The sequence below is a fragment of the Mus pahari genome, chromosome 6, assembly GCF_900095145.1.
Source record: "Mus pahari chromosome 6, PAHARI_EIJ_v1.1, whole genome shotgun sequence".
Taxonomy (NCBI): domain Eukaryota; kingdom Metazoa; phylum Chordata; class Mammalia; order Rodentia; family Muridae; genus Mus; species Mus pahari.
In genome coordinates, this window is record NC_034595.1 from 7,631,939 (window position 1) to 7,655,086 (window position 23,148).

The window sequence follows — 23,148 nt, forward strand, 5'->3', positions numbered from 1 at the left end:
TCAAAGTGTGTACCACAATTCCTAGCCCTCATTTCAATGTACATGTAGGTGTGGGTAGGTGCCTACAGAGGTCAGAAGACCATGTCTGATCCCTGGAACTGAGCACTCTGATGTGAGTGTGGTCCTTCTTTCCTATCTCCTTTTACATCTTCTCCTTGTCCCCTTCCCCTAGGAACATAGCGTCCACTGGGACAGAGCAGCAGGGACTTGGGTTCAAACAAGTCATGACTTCTAAACTTAAATTTGAAATATTTCTGTTGGGAAATAGAAAAAGGCATATTGGTCACATTGATTTCCAGCTCTTTCAGTCTTGTTAGGCTGCTACTAAAAATCAAAATGTAAAGTCTGTAGACATGAAAATAGACTCTTTTCAGTGATGCTCAGTAAGAAAAACCTAAAATTTATAGTCTGTGGAGGACTTGCCCCATTGTTCTTCTTACCAGCTGGACTAAATCTGTTCTGCTGTGTGTAAACCACGTTTCTCCACGAATAAATAGAAATATGCATTTTTTTTTTTTTTTTTTTTTTTTTTTTTTTTGGTTTCCCAATGTTTTTTTTTTTTTTTTTTTTTTTTTTTTAGTTAGGGTTTCCACGGCTGTAAAAAGACACCATGACTAAGGCAACTCTTATAAAGGGCAACATTTCATTGGGACTGGCTTCAGGTTCAGAGGTTCAGTGCATTATTGTTGTGGCGGGCAGCATGGCAGCGTGCAGGCAGACATGGTGCAGGGAAGGAGCTGAGAGTTCTACATCTTGGTTTGCAGGCAGCAGATGGAGACTTTTTCTACACAGGGTGTAGCTTGAGAATATATATAAGACTTCAAGGCCCACCTCCACACTGACATACTTCCTTCAACAAGGCCACACCTACTCCAATAAGGTCATACCTTCTAATAGTGCCAATCCCTATGGACCAAGGTTTCAAACACATGAGTCTATGAGGACCAAACTTACTCAAACTACCACAATTCACATTGACAAAATTATTTCAGGGCTTAAGATGACAGATGTTAAATGTCCATTTTTGTTCTTGACACCCAGCTTGAGAAGTACTCTCTCTCCCTACTTCTAGAGCCCTTCCGTTCGCCCAGACCTTCCTGGGTGCCCAGAGTCATACAGCTGAAGGTTGTCAGCTTAGCGCAAGCAGCTACAGACTGCTGTGCAGTAAAACACTAATACACAGTAAACGTCAGATGACCTGTCAGCTTTGAAGTGTTAAGAGAAAATGGCTACAAAAGGCAGTTCATACCTCTGTTGGGTGAAATGCCAAGTGGAGTAGCGGTGTGGGGAATAGCCACCCTGAATGCTTCTAGTGGTATCACATACAGTGAGGGATAACAACAAGAACAGAACAATCTCTCAGTTTGTTTGCTTACTTGGGTTCCTCTTGATACCAGAACGGTTGCTGGGTGCCACACAGTTAATAACATAATACTGAGGCGAGAAATGAATAAATGAGAAACGGCATTCCTATTCTTATTTTCAAGTGGAAGATAGATGGATGAATGATTTACAAATCACTTCCTGTGTCTGACCAACATCCTGTTTCTCATATGTATTATTCTATCATTGAACCCTCACAAAACCCGTGCAGATTTTGCCCTTAATTTATAGATGAAGGAAATGGGAGATGAGAGAAAATAAGTTACCCAAGGCCACACAGTAATTGCTGTGAGTCAGAATTTGAGCATATATCTTACAGAATCTCTGTGGCAGTTGCTGCTGTTTCTAAAGTATATAGAAATGAAAGGAAAGAGAAAATGAAATATACTTTATATAACTGCTAGATTCTTTTTGATTTAGCGTCTGCTTTTTAATACAATACAGAGATCTTTCTAGAATCCTTTATTATTATTATTTTCTCAAAACTTCATGCTAGAAATAATGTGTGGTTGTTTAGTTTTAGCTAGGGGTTCTGAAGTAGCAATTGAGGTGCTCATCTCTGCCTCCTTTCATGAAGGCATGTGACCAGGTTATCAGGCACTGTTGGTCATACAGTAGGGACCCCCTTCACTGTTGTAGTCAGGACTCAAAAGGGAGGTGAGCAATGTCTTTGCCTAGGTAATACACACATTACCTATGAGTGGCTCATTTTTAAAAGTATCTGCAAAAGACTTGTTACACATACATCTTATTCTTGTCAGCTAATAGTAATGTGAAGTGCCAGACCCTACAGGATACACACTGACTTCTTCAAGATTCATTAGTCTGTGCCCTTGAAAGAGAGAGAAACTTACTGTAAAGAGAATTCTTTATGCGTGCCCTTTTCATTAAGTAAAGACTATAGAGGCTAGATGACATGATCTCATATACCAGGATCTCAGAATGTTTTCTCAGGGGATGTGAAGTGAGATAATTCATTATGTTAAATAGGACTTAAGCGGTAAAAACACAATCATTTCGATATAAGAAGTATTCAAAATAAAAGAATTCTGTGAGAGTAACCTGACTAAATACATTTTATTCAGGTATGAACTCATCAGAGAATAGATTTAATCACTAAAAATTTTTAAATAAATTAAGCTTTAAAACAAAAGAAAACCTGGACAATGTTGGGACACGCCTTTAATCTAGCACTTGGGAGGCAGAGACAGGTGAATCTCTGAGTTCGAGGACAACCTGGTCTACAAAGTGAGCTCCAGGACAGCCAGAGCTGTTCAGAAAAACCCCATCTCAAAAACAAAACAAAACAAAAAAGAAAGAAAGAAAAATACAAAACTAAATATGGTGGCTTATAAATAGCCAATAATTTCAGCACTGGGGAAGTTGAGACAGGAGGATTGCTATGAGTAAGGGTAGTCTAGACTACAGAGTGAGACTGTATATCAGAAACGAAACAGCAGCAACAGGAAAGTTCCAAGCGCTAAAAGTATAGTTACACGGCAGAATCCACAGCTAAGAGTATAGTTACACGGTAGAATCCACGGCCTTGAGCTCAGTGGGAAGGAGGGGGAAGGAATGAAGGAAGGAGGGAGGGAGAAAGGGAAGGGAAGGAAAGTAGGCAGGCAGATAAGAGTTTTAACTTCACAGCTAAGGATTTCATTTTATTTTTGAGTAATGGATCCATAAATTCTTTCCTATTTGTCTTTCATTTGCCCTAGTTCAAAGCAGATTTTGACCATTTTGACTATAGATAATGTAATTACCAGTTTTTGGTCCGTTTATACTTTAAAATTTGGAGCTACCAAGTATTTTCTAACTAATATACAGTAAATTATAAGGTAAAAAGGATACTGTTGTTTCACCCCCAATTCTTTGAAGGGTATTTATAAGAGTTGGCCAGGTCACAGTTCCGAGCAGCCTGCCTCGGCGTTTCTTCCTCAGTAGATAGGAAGGATTGGGATTTTAAATGTACAGTCCTTCCCTTTGATTCTGAACTCATAAGGAAGCAAACTCTGACCATCCTGGCCGTGCTAGTTCTGAGGATTGGAATCACTGCCTTGTGAGCCAGCTCTTGGGTGACAGGGTGGCCTGAAGAGACTTACAGAACAAAACTGAGAAGACAATGGCTTGTGACTGTGCAGTGTCAGGAGAATTAGGGCTTTAATTGATATCTGATAGGAAACAAGAAGAGCGTATGCAGGACTAATGAAGAAGGACTTAAGGTGGGTCCCTTTCAGGTTAAAGGTGGGGCCAATGTGTTCAGCCAGAGCTACATCGGAGATGACAGACCAACACACACAGAAGGTAGAAATGCAGGTGACTATAGACCAGAGAACGTTTGGGTGTGTGTATGTGAGTGTGTCTGGATCTATAACTAGACAGGGGTACTGACTTGACAGAAAAGACATCTCTCTACATAACGTAGGAAAAAAAATAACCTGCCAGTTATAACAGTATCAGTTTAATAACTTTTGCCCCAAATCAGCCTCTGTTGACTTAAGAGATTTATAGCTAATCCGTTTTAAAATTCTTGTAGTGTTTCTACTACATCTATTTCACTTAAAAGTATTATGTAATTTGATACCTTTTCTCATTTTTAATGACATAACACTGTTCAAAAAACAATTGATCAGAATTCCTAGCCTCCTACAATTTAAAATAAAGTGTTAGGAATTTGGCATTAAATCTCTAGGGAGCTCATTCAATGCCATTTTGGAAGTATACACATACATGTACACAGATAATGGGTTTTAAAAAAATGAATATTCATGTTATATTGTTACATCATTTTTTGAATACATTTTTACTGAAATATATCTAAGGTAAGGCTTCATCTTTAAAATTACTTTGTTTTTTGTAAAGTCTAGTCTTGTGGATGATGTTGCTATTACCACTAGTGTTCATTTAACGGAAACAGATGCATAGTTCACTCTTCTGATTTTAAAAATATTGGGTTTTTTTGTTTTTTATTTGTTTTTTTGTTTTTGTTTGGTTTTTTGGTTTGGTTTTTTTTTTTTTTTTTTTTTTTTNGGATGATGTTGCTATTACCACTAGTGTTCATTTAACGGAAACAGATGCATAGTTCACTCTTCTGATTTTAAAAATATTGGGTTTTTTTGTTTTTTTTTTTTTTTTTTTTTTTTTTTTTGTTTTTTTGTTTTGGTTTTTTTTTTTTTTTTTTTTTTTTGAGGAAGGAAACAAAGACTGTATTTTGCTTCAGGTCAGTTATTGTTTTCCTGAGATTAAAAGCCTTGAAGTTTGATGTCCAACCATATAACTTTACAGTATCAGTTAGTTACTAGTTAGATTAATATTAAAGATTAAGGACACAAAAAGAGGTCTCCAGTCCAGTCTAGTATATTAATTACACCTGCCACTTGTCACACAAACAGCTCTAATCATGTTAGGCTTATGTTAGAATGGCCAAATTTTAATTTAATTTATACATGTATATTTATACATATGTATTTTTATATGTTTGAGCTCTCCAAAAAGCCTAGTGTTCTCTGGTGAACAGTGTTATCGTTGGTTAGATATGTATATATGTGTTATATGCTCAGAAGTTGAAGTAGATCCATGTTATTACAAGCCAGATTCAAGTCACACCTCATACACACCTGTGTCCTCTCACAGGTCACAGCTGTAGTAAGTGGAAACTTGGGTTAATGACTAAATCAGTTTCCTTTTTTCCCTAGACACAGGTCATATATATGACATATCATATGTATATATCATATATATACCATATAAAAAGTAAAGACATTTGCTGGAGTATAGTTGAGCAGTAGAGCAGTTATCTAGCATGCCTGAGATCCTCCGTGGGTTCATTACCGAGCACTGGAAAAGGAAAGAAAACAGCCCAGAATTGCATGACCCTAACAAGACCCTAACTGTATTTTTCACTCTTTACTAGAGTATTCTGTTGTTCCCATATTTATGTGTAATATTTTAAACAGCGATGTCACCACTACCTTATATGTAATTTCCCTGTGTATTTCTGTGTTATAAGCATTTCTGTAGAGTGGTAATAATGGCTGTTTTAAGTTGTTGTCTGTCAATGTCTTGGCATGCTTTTGTGTTAATGAGGTTATATAAGCTTGTGCCCTTAACACCTTTATTAATATGAGGTTTCCTGTGATGATTTGAAAGAGGAAACATTCTATTAATGGTGGCCTGTCTCAAGTAAAAGCATGTGTGTATGTTTACTTTAAGTTGCATTTGGCAAACGTTCCCTTCCCACCGAATGAAGTATATGCTTGTAAGCTTCGCCATCTGCCCGTGGTAGATGTGCAGAGTGGAGGATCTCGCGTGCTTGCTTTTGCTCCTGGTAGTTCTCCATGTGCATGTGTATGTGCATGTGTGTGTGTATGTGTGTGTGTGTGTGTTTCTCTTCGGAGGGGGGGTGATGTCTTCTGTTGGAATACGCACTCCACCCTCTCTGATAAACCCCTGGTAAGATCGGCATCTGTCCGCACAGCGGCCATCTTCATAGCGCACAGCTCTTAGCTCCCATAACCAATGCGCGGGGTGGAGTGTATCGCAGCCATTTTCACCTCTCATTTGTGTGTTTGATGTGGCATTTATATTACGTAGGAGTAATTTTTTTTCTGATTTTTTTTCTTGTGTCACCAGTGCACCTATTCCATTCTTCCATCGCTGTGCTCCTGTGAACATTTCCTGCTATGCCAAGTTTGCAGAGGCCCTGATCACCTTTGTCAGTGACAATAGTGTCTTACACAGGCTGATTAGTGGAGTAATGACCAGCAAAGAAATTATATTGGGACTTTGCTTGTTATCACTAGGTAATTGTTTTTCTCATTATTAGCTGTTTCATAGTACTGCAGAAGGCTGCTCTGGTTGCATACAATTGGAGATAATGTGTAAAATGTTTGACTACCCACGGCCAAAAGAACTGTTTCAGATTACATATAATTATATACATAAAACTATGTATGCCATATATCTGAAACTCTTTCTTGTTGCTTCTTTTTTTTTTTCTTTGATTAAAGACTTGTTTCCCCACACTTGGTTACTAAGTCATGGTTGATTATCTTTAATAATAGCAGGAGGCTCCTTCTAATGATTTAGTAATCCTCTTGTTTTTAGATATCATTCCAAAGGTATATTTACACATAAAAGAGGCTATTCTATATAGAGAGAATATATAAAGATCTTATATATTCTAAGGACATAGGTTACTCTTGACGTATGTAATTTTACGTTTTTGCTGTAGTATATAGTATTATTGTCTTTCTGGGAAAGCTAGGAAATCTCCACTTGTTAGCCACAGAATTATTTAGTCAATAATTAGATTCTAAAAATTAATTTTATTTTAAAAATAAAAAAGACCTACATTATTCTAAAACTGTAGAAGTGCATATCAGAGTTTATAAGACGTCTTACTTGAGAGATAGAAGCTGGTAGGAACCAAACAACTATTCCATTGCATAAGTAAAATTAATATTTATGTATGTTTAATAGCGGTTGTATTCATTGAAAAGATATAAGCTGTATCTCCACCTTTCTCATCGTTAGACAGTGTTTTCTTTTTGCATAGTGCTGCTTGACTCAATTAAAGTAATGCTGTCCACATGAAATTATAGTTCTGTGATATTGAAAGGCTCACATCTGTTCTCATTCCTGTGCATTCACTGTTAAAGTGGTAACTTTAAAATCCCTGTACCCAGGCCTAACCATTTATTTAGCTTTGCGAATGGCCCAAGTTAATGTGACAACTTGGTTTTCTGAAATAGTTGATTGTTTAACCAAAAGACATATACAAACTTTAAGAATAATAATGTGAATTCATTGGAATTCCACTTTTATTAGAATATTTCTCTCTTGAGGCATAAGAAAAGAATATAAATCCATGATATCTTTGTTCCTTTCTTTGTGGAATGGGCTTTCAGATCATTAAATGTTTATAAAGTATTATTCAGTATTATATTTCTCACACAATGGTTAAGTGCCCCCTTTTCAAGCATTTTAATTACAATTTTGGCACATTGGATTTTAGTTTGGGATAGATAAGGGAGTTGGCTAAGTAACCCAGCCTAACCGTTGCTCGTTTCTGAGGAACAGCTTTGCAGTTAGTTAAGAAATGAGATCAGTTGGGATTTGGCTTTAGTAGTTTAAGAATTTTATATTGTATCATAGGCTCATACGCTCTCTGAGTGGTAGAGTTAAATGTTAAATATTAGACAGTGTTTAAATACCATCTGGTTTGCTGAATTAGAGAAGTTTGACCTGAGACAGTACAGGTTACTCAGGGCAGTAGTGGATCTGCAGCCACATGTTCCGGTTTTTTGTGTTTTTGTTTTGGTCACCAACATGACATGTCATGCTCTACACCTCTTGTGCTGATGTCTGTGTGCATGTCTGACGTCTCCCTGATGATGACTGCACAGCAGCCCTGGTTGTTGCGCAGTCAGCATTCGCATTAGCATGTATTCTTTCCTGTAGTTTATAACCCACACAGTTAGGACCTTTGGTTTTCAGAGATGCTATTTAAGTGTGTGAATCATAATTTCAAAAGCAGCCCATCCCTTTTCAAAATTGTAGTCATGAACTAAGTCAATAGCATCGAATTATTCCTGTAGAAGAAAGCAACACTCGTAAGACTTTCTCTTTGTATTCTCTTACGGTTTTCAAATGATGTTTGTGTTCTGTTTTCCCTGCAGTTCTGTCCATGATCCTGATGGTGATCATCAGGTATATATCGAGAGTGTTAGTGTGGATTCTAACAGTTCTGGTCATACTGGGTTCACTTGGTAAGCAATTTCCTTCTTTGTTTTCATGGTACCTAATTAATTTCATGGTAGAAACTGAAATAAAAAGAAGAAAATGAAATTTTTATTTTCCCGTGCTATTTCTTCTTCAGAATGCGTGTTTATTTTTGCCTTGGGGGTATTATAATTATAGTCTCGTTCCCTCCTTTCCCTCTGGTTAGCACTTGAAGCGCATACCCTTTTCTCTGCACATGCATACGAGCACGCAGCATTTAGTTAACATCTTGAGCTCCGTTGGCTGTCTCTCCACTTATGTCTATAATCCAACTCATGCTCACCCTTCTGCTGTTCACACCTGCTTCCCCTTCTCTAGCTTTTCTGCATAGACTATTTTCTGGCAGTCTTTACTGTAAGATGTTTCTACTATAGTTGGTAGCCTGTGTTTATTTGTAAGCTACTGCTTAATCCTGTGATTGTTAGAGGCAGTGATGATACATGTTGTTCCCTGGCCTTTGCAGGATTAGCATTTTCTTCCCCTCCTGCGTTACAGGCACCCTTGTGTTCATTCATGCTTCCAAGCCTTGTCAAATAATCATAGCTTTTAAATTCAAGTTATTATTACATTAAAATATTGTTTTTACATACTGTGCCTTAAGAATGTATTTAGCCTTGTATTGAAAGGCCTCAGACTTAGATTTACATTTAAGGTTGGGATTCTTGGACTGATCTGCATCCTGTGTCTATAAGCCTTTCTGAATTCGTAATTTGGTTCACCTTTGTATTGACTGAATTCAGATGATTTATTCATGAGTAACTTAATAGATTCTGTATTTTCCCAGTTCTAGATGATCAAATATTGTCTTTACCTTTACACGCACATTTTGGCTTCCCTGGATAGAAGCATGTTCAGGCACATATGTTCCTTCCTGCCTGTGCATTCCCCAGAATCCTCAGAATGACCATCTTGCATTTTGTTTCTTTGCCTGATCCATCCCTTAGAGGTTTTTAGTGTGGTTTCCAGCAGCCCTTTAAGTGAAAGGGTTTAAAAAATGAGTCTGCTTCCTGCCCTCGCCTGTCATCTTTTGGGGATGGCTCTTTCCCACCTCAGAAGAGCTGCTTTTGTTTCTGTGTTTGGTCATTGGTCCTGTCCCAGTGGCTGTTTTTCTTCTTAAAGGCATTGCCTATTCCATGAAATGTTATCGTCTTCTGGACAGTCTTGCCCTTCTCTTTTATGTCGGGATGAGTTAGTCAGGCTGACTCTATTCCCTCTTGGGGTTAATTTTCCCACTGTTGGTCCATGTCTGGCAATGACAGGGAGGGACTGAGATCTGGTACTCAGTTCCGATCTCTCTGTTTTTCCTGCTCTCATCTGGTTTTTCCCCTTCTCATCTGTGGCAGCCTTTGAGTCTGACTCATGGTCAGATATGTAGCTTTAATAATAAACCTAAATTTACCACTTACTGAACAAGGTATTTCTTGTTACTTAACTTCCCTAATTTCAGTTTTCTAATTTGTGAAATCAATAACGAATGTTTACTAGTCATAATAGATAAACTGGGTCATAACAGTAGAGGGGTCAGCACAGGTGTTAGCGCGGATTCAGAAGCTTGTGCACAGCATCTACTGTGAGTGTACTGTAAGCGTGTACTGTAAGCATCCTTAAAGTAGGTGTTCTCACCCTGCTCTCCTGTGGCTTCAGCTTCTCTTTGGACTGCCTATTCCTATTTGTAGAGAGTGTAACTGCGCTCCTTTTCCGATATGTTAAACAGTTTTCCAAGCAGCTTTCTGGTACCTTGGGACTTCAAAGGGGAAGAAGTATGTTTATACTTTTAGTTATTTTGGTTTCCACATGTTTTCATTAGAAGAAAACTCCACAGTTTACTATGAGCAGACAGGATAGGGAACTTACAGGTGGAGGTCGGGTTGATAAGTGTAGATCTTAGTTCAGTTTTTATCTGCCAGATATTATTTGTATTAGTCTCCCCCAACTCTGCTTTGGATGGCCCTTCCTTACTGTGGCCAATAACTCCTTTCCAGGGTAGTCTGGCATCCAGCTACCCTTCCGCCCACACCTCTGAGCATCGTTCTTGCTGACCTGCTTTAGGATGGATCAGTGGTCTTTAGGGTTAGAGAAGGAACTCTCCTAGTATTCAGGGTCTTGCCTCAGCCTCCTAGACTCCTCTCTGGGATGCTTTTTCCTTAGGTAGTTTCAGAAGTTGATCTTCCTCAGACGTTACTGTCTTGCCCAGACACATCATCTCAGTGAGGCCTTGCTTATTGGTTTTAAAAACTGCAGCACCTTCCTCAGCCTAGGACTCTCCTGTCTAGATTTTCCACTTAGACTTCACAATCTCCTGTGAGTTACCCTGTTAGTTTCCATTGAGTAAACTCAGTGAGCAGAGAAGGTGGGCATCTCTTTACTACTGTCCCTGGTGAGTAGGTGCTAAATAAATTCATTGGGTGGAAATCCAGGTATATAATGGAGGTAGGTTTGCCTTGTTATTCAGTATTTTTATGTCTGAGCTAGTATTAGAGATAAAAGTCCTTCAGCCCCCAACCCAGTGCATTCAGAGGTTTCCTACTTTTGTTCCCACATTTGGGGAGAACTACTCTTACTCCTTCATACCCTTTGTCTGTTATTTATCTAATCTGTTCAAGTATTTAATCAATTGCATGACCATTAGTGCTAGGCCTTGTTATTACTGGTTTCTCTTGGAGGTTTCTGTTGGAACTGGCTCTGAGCTCAGCTTCATTGTCAGTGATGAATATATTGAGAAAGTCTAATTGATACACTGAAGGATTTGTAGACAATATGAACGGTACCTTCCTTCTTAGGATACCAAAGTGTTGTAACCACATGCTTTCTAGTTAAGTGGATTGTCACTGTGTGTGTCCCAAATGGTGATAAAAAGTTTAGGTCCAGAAAGTTAAGCATATATGTCACTATTTACTTGTACTGATATTTGCAAAACCAATTGTCATGTATCTCCAGGTGGCACGGGTGTACTGTGGTGGCTGTATGCAAAGCAAAGAAGGTCCCTCAAAGGAGCAGTTATTCCTGAACAGCTTCAGATAGCTGAGGACAATCTGCGAGCGCTCCTCATCTATGCCATTTCAGCTACAGTGTTCACTGTGAGTGGGAATGCAAGTGGGGATCTCAGTGTTGTGTGCTTGTGGTCCTAAGTGGACAGAAACTCACTCCGGCCCCTGTACAGCTTCCCCATAGTGTACTTCCAGTTCAAAGACTGCTAGAGGCTTCTCTAATCAATGAGTGTTCTTTGATACAACTGTCCCTTCTGCACTGTGTGCCTTTTGAGATAATTTTCACTTGGGATGTTTATATTATCATTTGCTAATAGCACATTCCTCATTGTCAAAAGATAGTTAACATCTTGGGAAACATCTCTCCATGTTGCTGAATAATATATTAAGAAATAGAATATCATTCCTCTTACTTGTTCACTTGTTATTTTTGCTTTTATTTAAGACTTACCTTTTAACAATATATGTGGTATTGAAATTTTAAGTGAGACGCACTCTACTTAGATGTGTGTTATACAGTGAAAATCTCACTGACTAGCCTATAGTTAAATGAGGGATGGTCTCAAGTTTATTTTTTTGAGCATCCATAAGACTAATAATAACAACAACAACAACAACAATAATAATAACAAGACTAATGGCACTAAAACTATTGGCTCCAAAGATATTTGTTAATTGTGCTTCTTTAACTAGAGTTCTTTATGCTAGCTTCTAGAGGAATGGGGTGGAGATTGAGTAGCCAACGGTTATTCTGCCACAGGTCCTACCTAAGGAGTGTCAGTCAGCAAAGGAGATGAATACAAAGGACTGCTTCCCTTGCTTTGATGTGGTGGCATACAGCTCTCCCAACTTTACTCAGACTGATAGGCGAGTCCTGACTGGCAGTTTGACTGGTAATTAGTGAGCAAAGGAAAGGTCTTAATAAACTGAGGAAGCTGCGTTAGAGTTGTGCACCGCTCTGTGGTTTGGGTTTTCACCACTTAGAGACATGATGCTTCCCTCTCTTCCCCTCCTCAGGTCATTCTCTTCCTGATCATGCTGGTTATGCGCAAGCGTGTGGCTCTCACCATCGCCTTGTTCCACGTGGCTGGCAAGGTCTTCATACACTTGCCTCTGTTAGTCTTCCAGCCCTTCTGGACGTTTTTTGCTCTCGTCTTATTTTGGGCATACTGGATAATGACACTTCTCTTCCTTGGCACTACTGGTAAGAAATGCAGTTTCTTCCCCCTGTTCATGAATCTAATTTGCACCGGTATATTTTAAGTCATCAAAGAGGGTTAGAGGTGTAGCTGCTTAGTATAGAATGCTTGCATACATGAGTGAGGGCCTGTTGATCCCTAGTACACCACACACACACACACACACACACACACACACACACACACGCACGTACCCCAGAGAGATACAATTCTTCATAAATTTGTCAACAGAGATCCAGTTGCCATCAAATCTTAACAAGAAGGAGCATTAATAACTCATTCTCACTTCATGACTTTTAACAGATCTTAGCAATTTGGATCTAGACCTGCCAAGCCCTAAAACTTCTTAATTTTGAGGGGGTCATGGATTTGAAGTGAATTCTCTATGTACTCAGATATTTGGATCCATTTTGCAATGAATTAATAAATTCATAGCCACTGTGCCTTGCTTCACAGTCCAGAGTCATCCTGGACTACTGTTGAGTTCCTGAGAGTGGGGCACAGGACCAAATGTTAAGACATGGGTGTTAACTGTGAGAGGTGAGGGCAATGATAGTGACCTTGTGTGAAGCATCGCTGTCCAGTCAGCTCATACTCAGTAAAGGAATAGGACAGTTATTTCTATGCTTAGAGAATAGTTTAGATCTATAATTACTGGGTAAATAAAACCCTGGAAAGGAAGGAGGGAGAGAGGGGGGAGGAAGGAGGGAGGGAGAAACAACATCCAGGCCCAAATAACTGATAATGGAATGAGAACTATATCTAAATAGATTAGTTTAAACACTTTTGGCGATGCCTTAGAAGAGGCCAAATGTGTAATTGTGCAATGTTTAATTTTGTAACTTTAAAGTTATAACAATTGCATCCCATAGTGAAACAGCACTAAGAGCCAGCGTATTTGGGCCTGTTTCGGAGAGAGTGGCCTGTGTCTCGGGAAACCCTGCTGCTCATTTACATTCAGTAGCCGATGCCTTGCTTTCTGCTTTATGTGATGCTTCTCTGCTTCCTTGACATTTTCCCAGGCAGTGCTGTTCAGAATGAGCAAGGTTTCGTGGAGTACAAAATTTCTGGGCCTTTGCAGTACATGTGGTGGTACCATGTGGTTGGCCTGATTTGGATCAGTGAGTTCATTCTCGCCTGTCAGCAGATGACTGTGGCAGGAGCTGTGGTAACATACTACTTTACTAGGTAAGACTTTTTACCTACAAGAGAACCCCAGTTCATTGAGGTAGCCATGGCTACAGGCAAAGATAGTGGGGCTAAGGCCACAACTGGGAGTTGGAAAGCATGTAACAAATACACAGTTGGTGACTTTGTGGATTGCTTATTCCTCCTCTCACACTTGGCTACAATTGCCTCAAAACCAGCTTAGCAGAGCATGATGGGACCTAAGGACCTATAAAGAAGTAAACTTTGTTGAGTGTCAGGTTAAGAGACCATTAGAAGGCAAGCTTCATTGTTTCTCTCAGAAGAGCTGCTGCGAGATGCCTTTGCTGCCTTCAGGGCTGCGCCCTGAAGGAATAATCCATACAGTAGTCTATTCTCCTGAGCTACTGGCTGTAGAGATTTTGTTTATTTTGTTTTTGAGGCAGCTGGCTGTCCTACACCAGGCTGGCCTCAAACACAGAGGTTCGCCTGCCTCTGTCTGAGCTACCATCACACCTGGCCAGCTATAGACTGTTTCTTAAAATTCCATTTGCTGATGATACAGTTTATTCCTGATCTAAAGTCACAGAGCTTAAGAACTGCTCTGTTGGTGTTGTAGAGAAGTGAAGCTGATTTTGTAACATTTTTACCACATTTTTGGTTACTTTGTCAGTTTGTCCTAAAGCTATATATTATTGCTGTGATTTTTTTTACACTGCAGTAGATTTCAGACCATATATATTTGTATTTCCTTCCTGTTCTAGACTTTGTTTTAATTATCTTTTTGATCATTTTTAAAACAGGGATAAACGGAATTTGCCTTTCACACCTATTCTGGCATCAGTGAATCGCCTTATTCGTTACCACCTCGGTACTGTGGCAAAAGGATCCTTCATTATCACCCTCGTCAAGATCCCCAGGATGGTCCTTATGTATATCCACAGTCAGCTCAAAGGGAAGGTGAGAGCAAGGGGTTTAGGCGGGCTCTCTTGGGGCGCATACACCAGACCTCAGTGCTGCACAGAGTAGGATAAACTTCAGAATCTGAACAAAGTGGCATCTGTTCTTCCTCCTTGTCTCCCATGTACGCGTTCCGCCTGCCCTGAAAAATCACTTGTCTAACCGCGAGTCACCAAGTTTATTGAAGCAGAAACACTTCTCTACCCTTTTTCTTAAGAACCCAAAATAACTGTATATGATGTGGGTGTGGCATGTTCTGATACATGTGTAAGTGTGGAATAGCCAAGCCTCGTAGCTTCACAGCACTTATCATGTCTCTGTGCTAAGAACGTTCATACCCTCATGTCCAGTTCAGCTCTGTTGGCCAAGTGTCCCCAGTAGGAGACAGCAGAGGTCAGTGAGTCTAACAGTAAGTCTCTAACCTCTAGAAGCAGGGGATGTGGCTTTTGACACTGATCTGGGAAAGGATTTTTTTTTTCTTTGTTAAACAAAAAGAACAGGCAACAAAAATGAGCCTGAAGAGCCAAGAAATCCACCTAATCCGTACATCTCATAAAGGGTTAATGTCTAACATATATGAACCCCCTACTGACGTTGGCAATAATGTGAATTTCACGGCAGCTTTGCTCGCAATCTGCCTTTTCCCAGAAACTGGTCCAAGAATGCTCACTTCCTCTTCTCCACCCTCACAACCCGATGTCACCGACCTACTCTGACTCTAACCTTTGGGTGTTTGACATTTATTTTTGTCTCTGCTGGTCCTATGTCTTCCTCTATCATATATGCAGTCGTTAGTAAATAAATGTTACTTTGAAGTGATTTGAAAATAATTCATTATAACGCCATTATATTGGAAGAGGGAAGGTATAGGTATGGAGGCCTTGAAACTTACATTATGACTTTTACATTTTTATGTTTCTAGCATTTGAAGTTGTGCTCATGATGATCAGATTTTTGCTTCTGTGTTTGTTAATTACTTTTGCCTTTTCCGCTCTCAGGAAAACGCTTGTGCACGATGCATGCTGAAATCCTGCATTTGCTGCCTTTGGTGTCTTGAAAAGTGCCTGAGCTACTTAAACCAGGTAAAACACAGTATGTGTGACCCACTTTCAAATAGACATGTGCCATTCCTTCTTCCTAGATAAATTAATTGAACTTAATTGAAAAAAAACTGTGTTTTTCTTCTGGTATTATACATTGTTCCTTGACAGAGCATACTCAAATTCTGTTCCTGTTTGTAAACTAGTGTATTTGCTCACTGACATCATTATTATGTTAATCTCAGTTTTGATACATGGATAAACATGTCATTGGGTTCATCTTTCCGCAGAAGTCCCTTTTCTCTTAAGTCACATTGTTTTTTGTTCTTGCATTATTTAAGTACTGTTTGAGAGCTTTATTTTATTGGAAATCTGCTGTGGGTACTTAGTCCTTTTTAGACCTTGACTCCTCTGTGTGGGTACTTAGTCCTTTTTAGACCCTGACTCCTCTGTGTGGGTACTTAGTCTTTTCTAGAGCCTGACTCCTCTGTGTGGGTACTTAGTCCTTTCTAGACCCTGACTCCTCTGTGTAGGTACTTAGTCCTTTATAGACCCTGACTCCTCTGTGTGGGTACTTAGTCCTTTCTAGAGCCTGACTCCTCTGCACAGTTGCTGCTCTTGGTAGAGATAGCTTGTTTCTTGATGTTTTGTTTTGATCAAACCATGAGATATCTCCAATATTGACCTGAGGAATATTATCAAAGGAAGTGTTGTTCCTTTTCTGTCTCTGTGTTTCTGTGTGCATCCACATGTGTGGAGCCCTGAGGTCAATGTATGCACGTCTCTGTGTGCATCCACATGTGTCGAGCCCCGAGGTCGATGTCTGATATCTTCTTCTATCATTGACCACCTGTTTTTTGAGACGGGGGCTCTCTGAACCTGGAGCTTGCTGATGTAGTTAGCCTTGCTGGCCGTCAAGCTCTGGGGAGTCTCCTGTCTCCTCAGTTCTGGGATTGCAGGTGCATGCCTCTGTGCTCAGATTTTACACGATTTTAAGACTCAAGTCCTCATGCATGCATGGCAAGCACTTTACCAACTGAGCCATTGTCCCAGCCCTAGGAAGCATTACTTTGAAGGCTGATTGAAGGAGTTGACTTAGGGACAGGTTAGGCCTCCCTCTGTGTTTCTATATCTAAACAAGCAGAACTTGCAGTAGACTTATCTTGTCCTCATTTACATTTTTTGTTGTGCATGTGTGTCCTGCATAGCTAGCATGATTGCCCCCTCAGCGTCTTGTTTAGTGTGTGTGTGGTATGTGTGTGTATATGTATGTGTTCTGTGTGTGTGTGTTCTGTATAACTAGCATGTTTGTCCCCTGAGCATCTTGTTTAGTGTGTGTGTGTGTGTGTGTGTGTGTGTACATCTGTGTCTATGTGTGTGTATGTGTGTGTGTGTGTGTTCTGTATAACTAGCATGTTTGTCCCCTGAGCATCTTGTTTAGTGTGTATGTGTGTGTATGTGTGTGTACATGTGTGTCTATGTGTGTGTATGTATGTGTGTATGTATGTGTGTGTACATGTGTGTCTATGTGTGTATGTGTATGTGTGTACATGTGTGTNTATGTGTATGCATGTGTGTGCATGTGTGTGTGTACATGTGTGTCTATGTGTGTGTATGTGTGTGTACATGTGTGTATGTGTGTGTATGTGTGTGTACATGTGTGTCTATGCGTGTGTATGTGTGTATGTATGTGTGTATACATGTGTGTCTATGTGTGTGTACATGTGTGTCTATGTGTGTATGTGTGTGTACATGTGTGTGTGTACATGTGTGTGTACATGTGTGTCTATGTGTGTGTATGTATGTGTGTGTGTGTGTGTGTGTGTGTGTGTTTGCCCTTGTGCATCTTGCCAGCCATTCTCGCGTCTAGTTTTTGTTTACTTTCTCATTCCCTAACAATCAATTTTAATGTATTGATGCCCTCATTCAACAAGCCAAAGCGAAATTGACTTTCTTACCGTTCACCTCTAAGTGATCGACTTTCCCTCCACTTACCCATAGCCCTGTGCTCTGCATTCACTGTATATTATCCATAAGGTGGATGTTCTGTGGCACTGGTATCAGGCATGCCTGTACTTTGCTTTATTGAGCGCGCTCTGTGGCTAATATGAGAAAGTGGATATAATGCCTTGTTATATTTAATAAGAATATATTCAACATGTGTTTACAGATCACATTATTATCTGTGAATGTGCAAGTATTTGGAAACTCATTTAGAAATATTAATGATACCCCGAACAACCTGAAAGTTTCTTTAAAATTTTACCTAGGGACAACTGATAGGCTAAAAGTCATGGTCTACTTGCATAAGTAGCTTATCCTCCGGATGTCAGGCTTAGATTGCCTCTCTGGTCTTGGTTCCCAGCCCTGTGCCAGAAAACCATCATTGGTAAACCTTCTTGCAATGGCCCAGCCCTCTGCTGAGCTTCAGGTCTTGCCTCAGGAAGAATATTAAGGAGTTGAAACTGTCTGTCACTTCTTTATCTTAACCTGTAGACTGACAGCTTTTTAAAGGCAGAAATCTTGTTTGCTTTGTCTTCTCAGAAGGTAGCAGAGTGTCTGATGCACAGGCACAGGTGGTCTTCAGGTGCCTTTAGAATGAATTATTAGTTATGCCAGTACTATGTAGGCTTTAAAGGGCCAACCAAGTGAGTCACCTCCAATGAAGCCATGCAGCTGTAGTGAAGAGAGAAACACACATACACACACACACACACACACACACACACACACACACACACGTCATGCCAAGTAGTCAGTGACCAGTGGAATCAACCCAGTGTCTGTTTCTATCATACCTAACATCTTCAGTATGGTTACGTCATTTCAAATAAAGCACCACACCTAATGTGGTAACCCAGATGCCTGACAGAAACAGCTTAAGAAAAGGAATTTGGCTCATGGTTAGGTCATCATGGTAGAGATTATGGCAGGAGTTCATGGTGAATGCTTTTACCACAGCAGACCAGGAGGCAGAGCATGAGGCCAGAAGCAGGGACTGAGCAGTGACCTTCAGAGGCTCATCCTAAAAACCTACTTTTTCCAGCCTTGCTTATTGAAGGTTCCACAGCCTCTAAAATAGAGCCTCCAGCTAGAGGACAAGCCTCCAAAACATGAGCCAGTATGGGACCTTTCAGATTCAAGCCATAGCTATATCCTATGTCAGGAGCTCTCTAGTAATTTTGTGATTTTAGTGATTCTCATATAGGAGTTGTGCACTTTGGCTCTTCATTTGTAGACACGATAGCTGAGTTCTCAGGAGATGCATTCAAGTAGTCGTAGGTCAAACATGAGCAAAGCTTTGTGAAGAATTCTGGACTCACACTTAGTAGTTGTGTTTGGGACAATGGAGTCCAACTCTGTGGGGACCAATTATGTGTGGTGCTTTATTTGAAATAATGTAACCAAACATATTGAAGATGTTGGAAAGCTTCCTGCCATGACAGATAGAGCCTAAGGACCAGTTTCCTTACAGCAGTGTTTCAAACTTCCCGGAAGTGTTTCAGAGCTTGGTCAGTACCCGTTTGTGTGAAGTGTATAAAATGCTGAGTCATGGCAGTACTGAGAGACGACCTCCAGACAGCCTTCTCCTGCCCTTTGAAACACATCTGGGGCTAGAGTCACCTTTCTTAGTGACATAGTACATGCTGTATAGATGTTTGGTGCCCAGCTGGAAATTGAACTGTGTTAGAAGTTATCTCACATCTCCCGATGTCACCTCCATGAGCAATCAGGGTTCAGATTGTAAAGTTTTTCCTTTCCCTGCTCCTGGAGTTGAGCCCATACTTTAGAGCTCTGTTGAGGTGGCATGCAGTGGAGAGAGTTCAGAGATGGATAGTGTAGCTCTTGTGCAAGCTCGGTGGAGCCTGTAACTCAGTTCCCATCCTTAGTAAGTAGAGAAAGAAATATATAATAGCTGTCATCACCAGGATTAAATAAGGGTGAAATTTAGTACAGGTAAATTAACTCTTACTTGGCTCTTCATGGCTAATTGGTACATGTCACTTGACTATTGGCTCAATTTTCTCCTTCTCCTTCTCCTCCTCCTCCTCCTCCTCCTCCTACTCACCTTCATCCTCATCCTTCTCCTTCTGATAATTGTGCGTGAGTGTGTGCGCGTGCGTGTGCGTGTGTGTGTGTGTGTGCGTGCGTGAGTGCGTGTGTGTGCGTGTGTGTGTGTGCGCGTGTGCGTGTGTGGCGTGCGTGTGTGTGTGTGTGTGCGTGTGTGTGCGTGCGTGCGTGTGTGCATGCGTGCGTGAGTGCGTGTGTGTGTGTGTGTGTGTGTGTGTGTGTGATGGGGGCGGGGGGAGAGTGAGTTTGTGTGTGAATGGGAGTGCCCACAGAACCATGAAGAGGACATTGTGTCCCTTAGAGTTGGAGTTACAGGTTTCCTTTCTTCTTCTTTCATTAATGCTCTGATATGTCAGGGATTCGATCAGTTAGCTGTCCTATGGCAAGTGAGAAATTAGTGTGTCTCCCACTATGAAGTGCCCATTTAATCACCTCCTGAGTTCTTCTCTCCTTTTTATGACATGAATGTTGTATGTAGCCCAGGCTAACCTCTCACTTGTAATAACTCTTATGTTGTGCTGCTGCCCTCAAGTGCTGGAATTATTAAATCATTTATAGCATATGAGTCTATGATAGGACTTTGTTTTCTCCACTATTAATCTGCCTACTTTTATATCAATACTATAATAGTGAATTGTTTTATATATATATATATAATCTTATAATGTGGTCCTCATTTTTATTTTTCCTAAATCACTTGCTTACTCTCCGAAAGTAGATTTAGAGCACAGGGAAGCGGTGGTGTTGATTATACTGCTCTCTGATGAGAACCGCTTACCACACTGCCTATCACTGTGCCCTGTGCTTCCCGTGAAGAAGTCCCATTTAAGGTTCTGTTTTGCCAGCGCTCTTTAGAAGGCATCTGTCCTCTCCTTGAGTTGGCTCATCTGAGCTTTTTGTTGTTTCTCCTGTGGTTTGCATGCAGCCTCTGAAAGCCTGGAGCAGAGCCTGAAAACTGAAGCATGTAAGGGGCAGTTGGGGCATCTAAGACAATAGACAGTGATGCAGAGTGTGACCTGAAGGGACACTGCCATCTGAAGCAGGCAGTCATGATTGTGAGCTTCAGTCTCCTCAGTTTTCTGAGAAAGGAAAAAAATAAAAACAAAAACCACACACACCAAAATTCTAAATGTTTATATTTTGTCTTCTGCTATTAAAATACTGACAGTTAATTTAGAAAACCAACCCCCCCCCACAAAAAAAATAGCCTAACCCAAACAAGCAAAATCCAAACGAGCCTGAATAAATAGTTCTTAAGGCTACACAGTGTCAGTTATCCCTGGGCCAACAATTTGTTGCTGCTGCTCTAAAGGATTTACAGAGGAGAGTTGAAACACCATTTATTATTTATAGAGTAGGTGCTAGAACTGTACAGACAAACAGTGACCTGTGAACACTCCTTGTTCATTAGTGCTGGACAGGACGTGAAGGTGATGACACATCTAGTTGAACTGAGTTTGCATTAGGTGCAGAGATTGCTACCAGCAGAACATGTTTTCCTTCAGGCATTGGGTCACACTGGTCTGGGTCTCCCTGGCACCATCAGGGACTAGCTATTTAACACTGTGTGCTCAGCGATGAGATCATCGAATCATAAAGCTTTTCTCTGTGAGTAGGATTTATAGCAAGTAATTTTTAGTGTATTGCAAAATACACCATACTAATGTAAATATAATGTAAACAAGGCATTTTTTCCTGTGCTTTAGAGACAAGAGAACTGAGGTTGGTGTGTTGTAGCAGATTGCTTGTCCTCCAGGTAGAGGGGGTTTGTAGGCCGAACTTTATCCACCCTCTCCAGTAGTGTGTGTGTGTATGTGTATACTTAACACAAAATACATTTTTACAGACAGTATGCAAACAGCTCATGTTTCCATATGTCAGCCTGTAGACTACAGCAAGTTTAGCTAGCATGGGTTAGGTCCTTGCTGGAGGATGGTAACAGCTGGAATGATGGTAACAGAGGAGATGGGGTACATGGAGCCTCTGACTCAGGGAGATCCCTGGTGGAACTGGAAGGGAGAACATCATAGGTAAACCCAACTTGTTTCTAATGACCTAATTGATTTTAATAGGTCTTCCTACTCAGGCTCTATGGCTCGGCCTGTCATCCCAGCGCTTGAAAGGCTAAGGCGGGATGATCACAAGTTAAGAGATGGTTGGTCCTGGGCTACAGACTGGACAGTGTGGGGGTAAACACACGCGCGCACATGCACACGTGTGCACACACACACACACACACACACACACGTGTGCACACACACACACATGCGCGCGCGCGCACACACACACACACACACACACACATGCAGAGGCAGGTGATTCTCTGTGAGTTCAAAGCAAGCCTAATCTACAGATTAATATCCAGGAGAGCTAGGGCTACACAGAGAAACCTTGTCTCAAAATTAATTAATTAATAATAAATGAATTACTCAGAGTTGCCCACTTTTCCTAATTCTGGACATTATAATGATTTTTAAATTAGGATGAATTTTACTGGACTTTTTATTCTATTTTATGTGTATGAATGTTTTGCCTAAATACACATATGCCTAGTACCCACAAAGGTGAGAACAGGGCACAGATCCTCTGCAACTAGAATTAACGTACAGTTGTGAGTTTGTGAGCAAGCCATCACATGGGTACAGGGAACTGAGTCTTCTGAAAGTGTGTCACTATGGGAGGGTATTTTTCTCCTGAAAATGCATTAGTAACTACTTCATTTGTTTGTGGTACCTCATTTGTCTGTGGCTCAATTGCAGGACAGGTGCCTAAGAAGCACAAGCACTAGAAACATGAAATAAATAACAGAGGAACTAAGGTTTTTCTCACCAAGGGGTTTACATCCTACATCACTGAAGACTGTTTCCAGTAAATCATTGGGCTAAAGAATTAGCCAGGCATGGTATGCATGCCTGTAATCCAGGCACGATGGAGGGAGAGGCAGGAGGATCAGGAGTTTAAGGCCATTCTCAAGTATACATCAAGTTTGAGACCAGTCCAGACAACATAGCAACTCTTGACTGAAAAACAAAATAAAAAGATCAATAAAACAGTTATGAGGGCCTGGGCTACAGCTTATTAGATCAATTCCCCAGAACATTTGAGGTCTAGGTTTCCTTCCCAGCACCAAGGTGGGAAATAACAAGAACAAAGATTATAATAAAACATGCTAAAAGACTGGAGGCTGGTAAACCTAGGGGTGAGCGTTGAATGAGCATTGTGTTTCTAAAGTGATGAGGAAGCGGGCCCTGTAGGCTGTCCCCGCCTTAATCCTCATCCTCTGCAGTCCTGCAGAAGATAGCTTAGACACCCTTTCCTAGAAGGAACCAGAAAGCGTCTTGGCCTTATTCCTGGGTCATGTGATCTCAGTGACAAACACTTGTTTCAGCCAAGCGAGCAGGGCATTGTCCCAGCAAAACTTCCTTTACGAGGGCAGCCATCAGGCCAGGCACGGCCAGGGCCCTTAGATGGTTGCTTGGCCATCCTTGTTCAGGAACAAATGGCTAAATGGGTATTTTCATGAGTACCAGGGAGCTAGGGAGCCAGGGGACCGTTCTGTGCTCTTTAAGGATAGGTCTG

At 40.7% G+C, this 23,148-nt stretch overlaps 1 protein-coding gene across 3 annotated transcripts in view; it reads left to right on the forward strand.

Moving 5' to 3' along the window:
• Slc44a1 (solute carrier family 44 member 1) overlaps positions 1-23,148 on the forward strand; it is a 182,962-nt gene that overhangs the window by 91,856 nt on the left and 67,958 nt on the right. For all 3 annotated transcript variants that reach the window (XM_021199948.1, XM_029539603.1, XM_029539602.1), the window contains exons 6-12: positions 6,016-6,185; positions 8,064-8,153; positions 11,104-11,243; positions 12,171-12,357; positions 13,375-13,540; positions 14,302-14,458; positions 15,457-15,540. In XM_021199948.1, the coding sequence (XP_021055607.1) occupies positions 6,016-6,185; positions 8,064-8,153; positions 11,104-11,243; positions 12,171-12,357; positions 13,375-13,540; positions 14,302-14,458; positions 15,457-15,540 (994 nt within the window). The remainder of the gene's footprint in view (positions 1-6,015; positions 6,186-8,063; positions 8,154-11,103; positions 11,244-12,170; positions 12,358-13,374; positions 13,541-14,301; positions 14,459-15,456; positions 15,541-23,148) is intronic.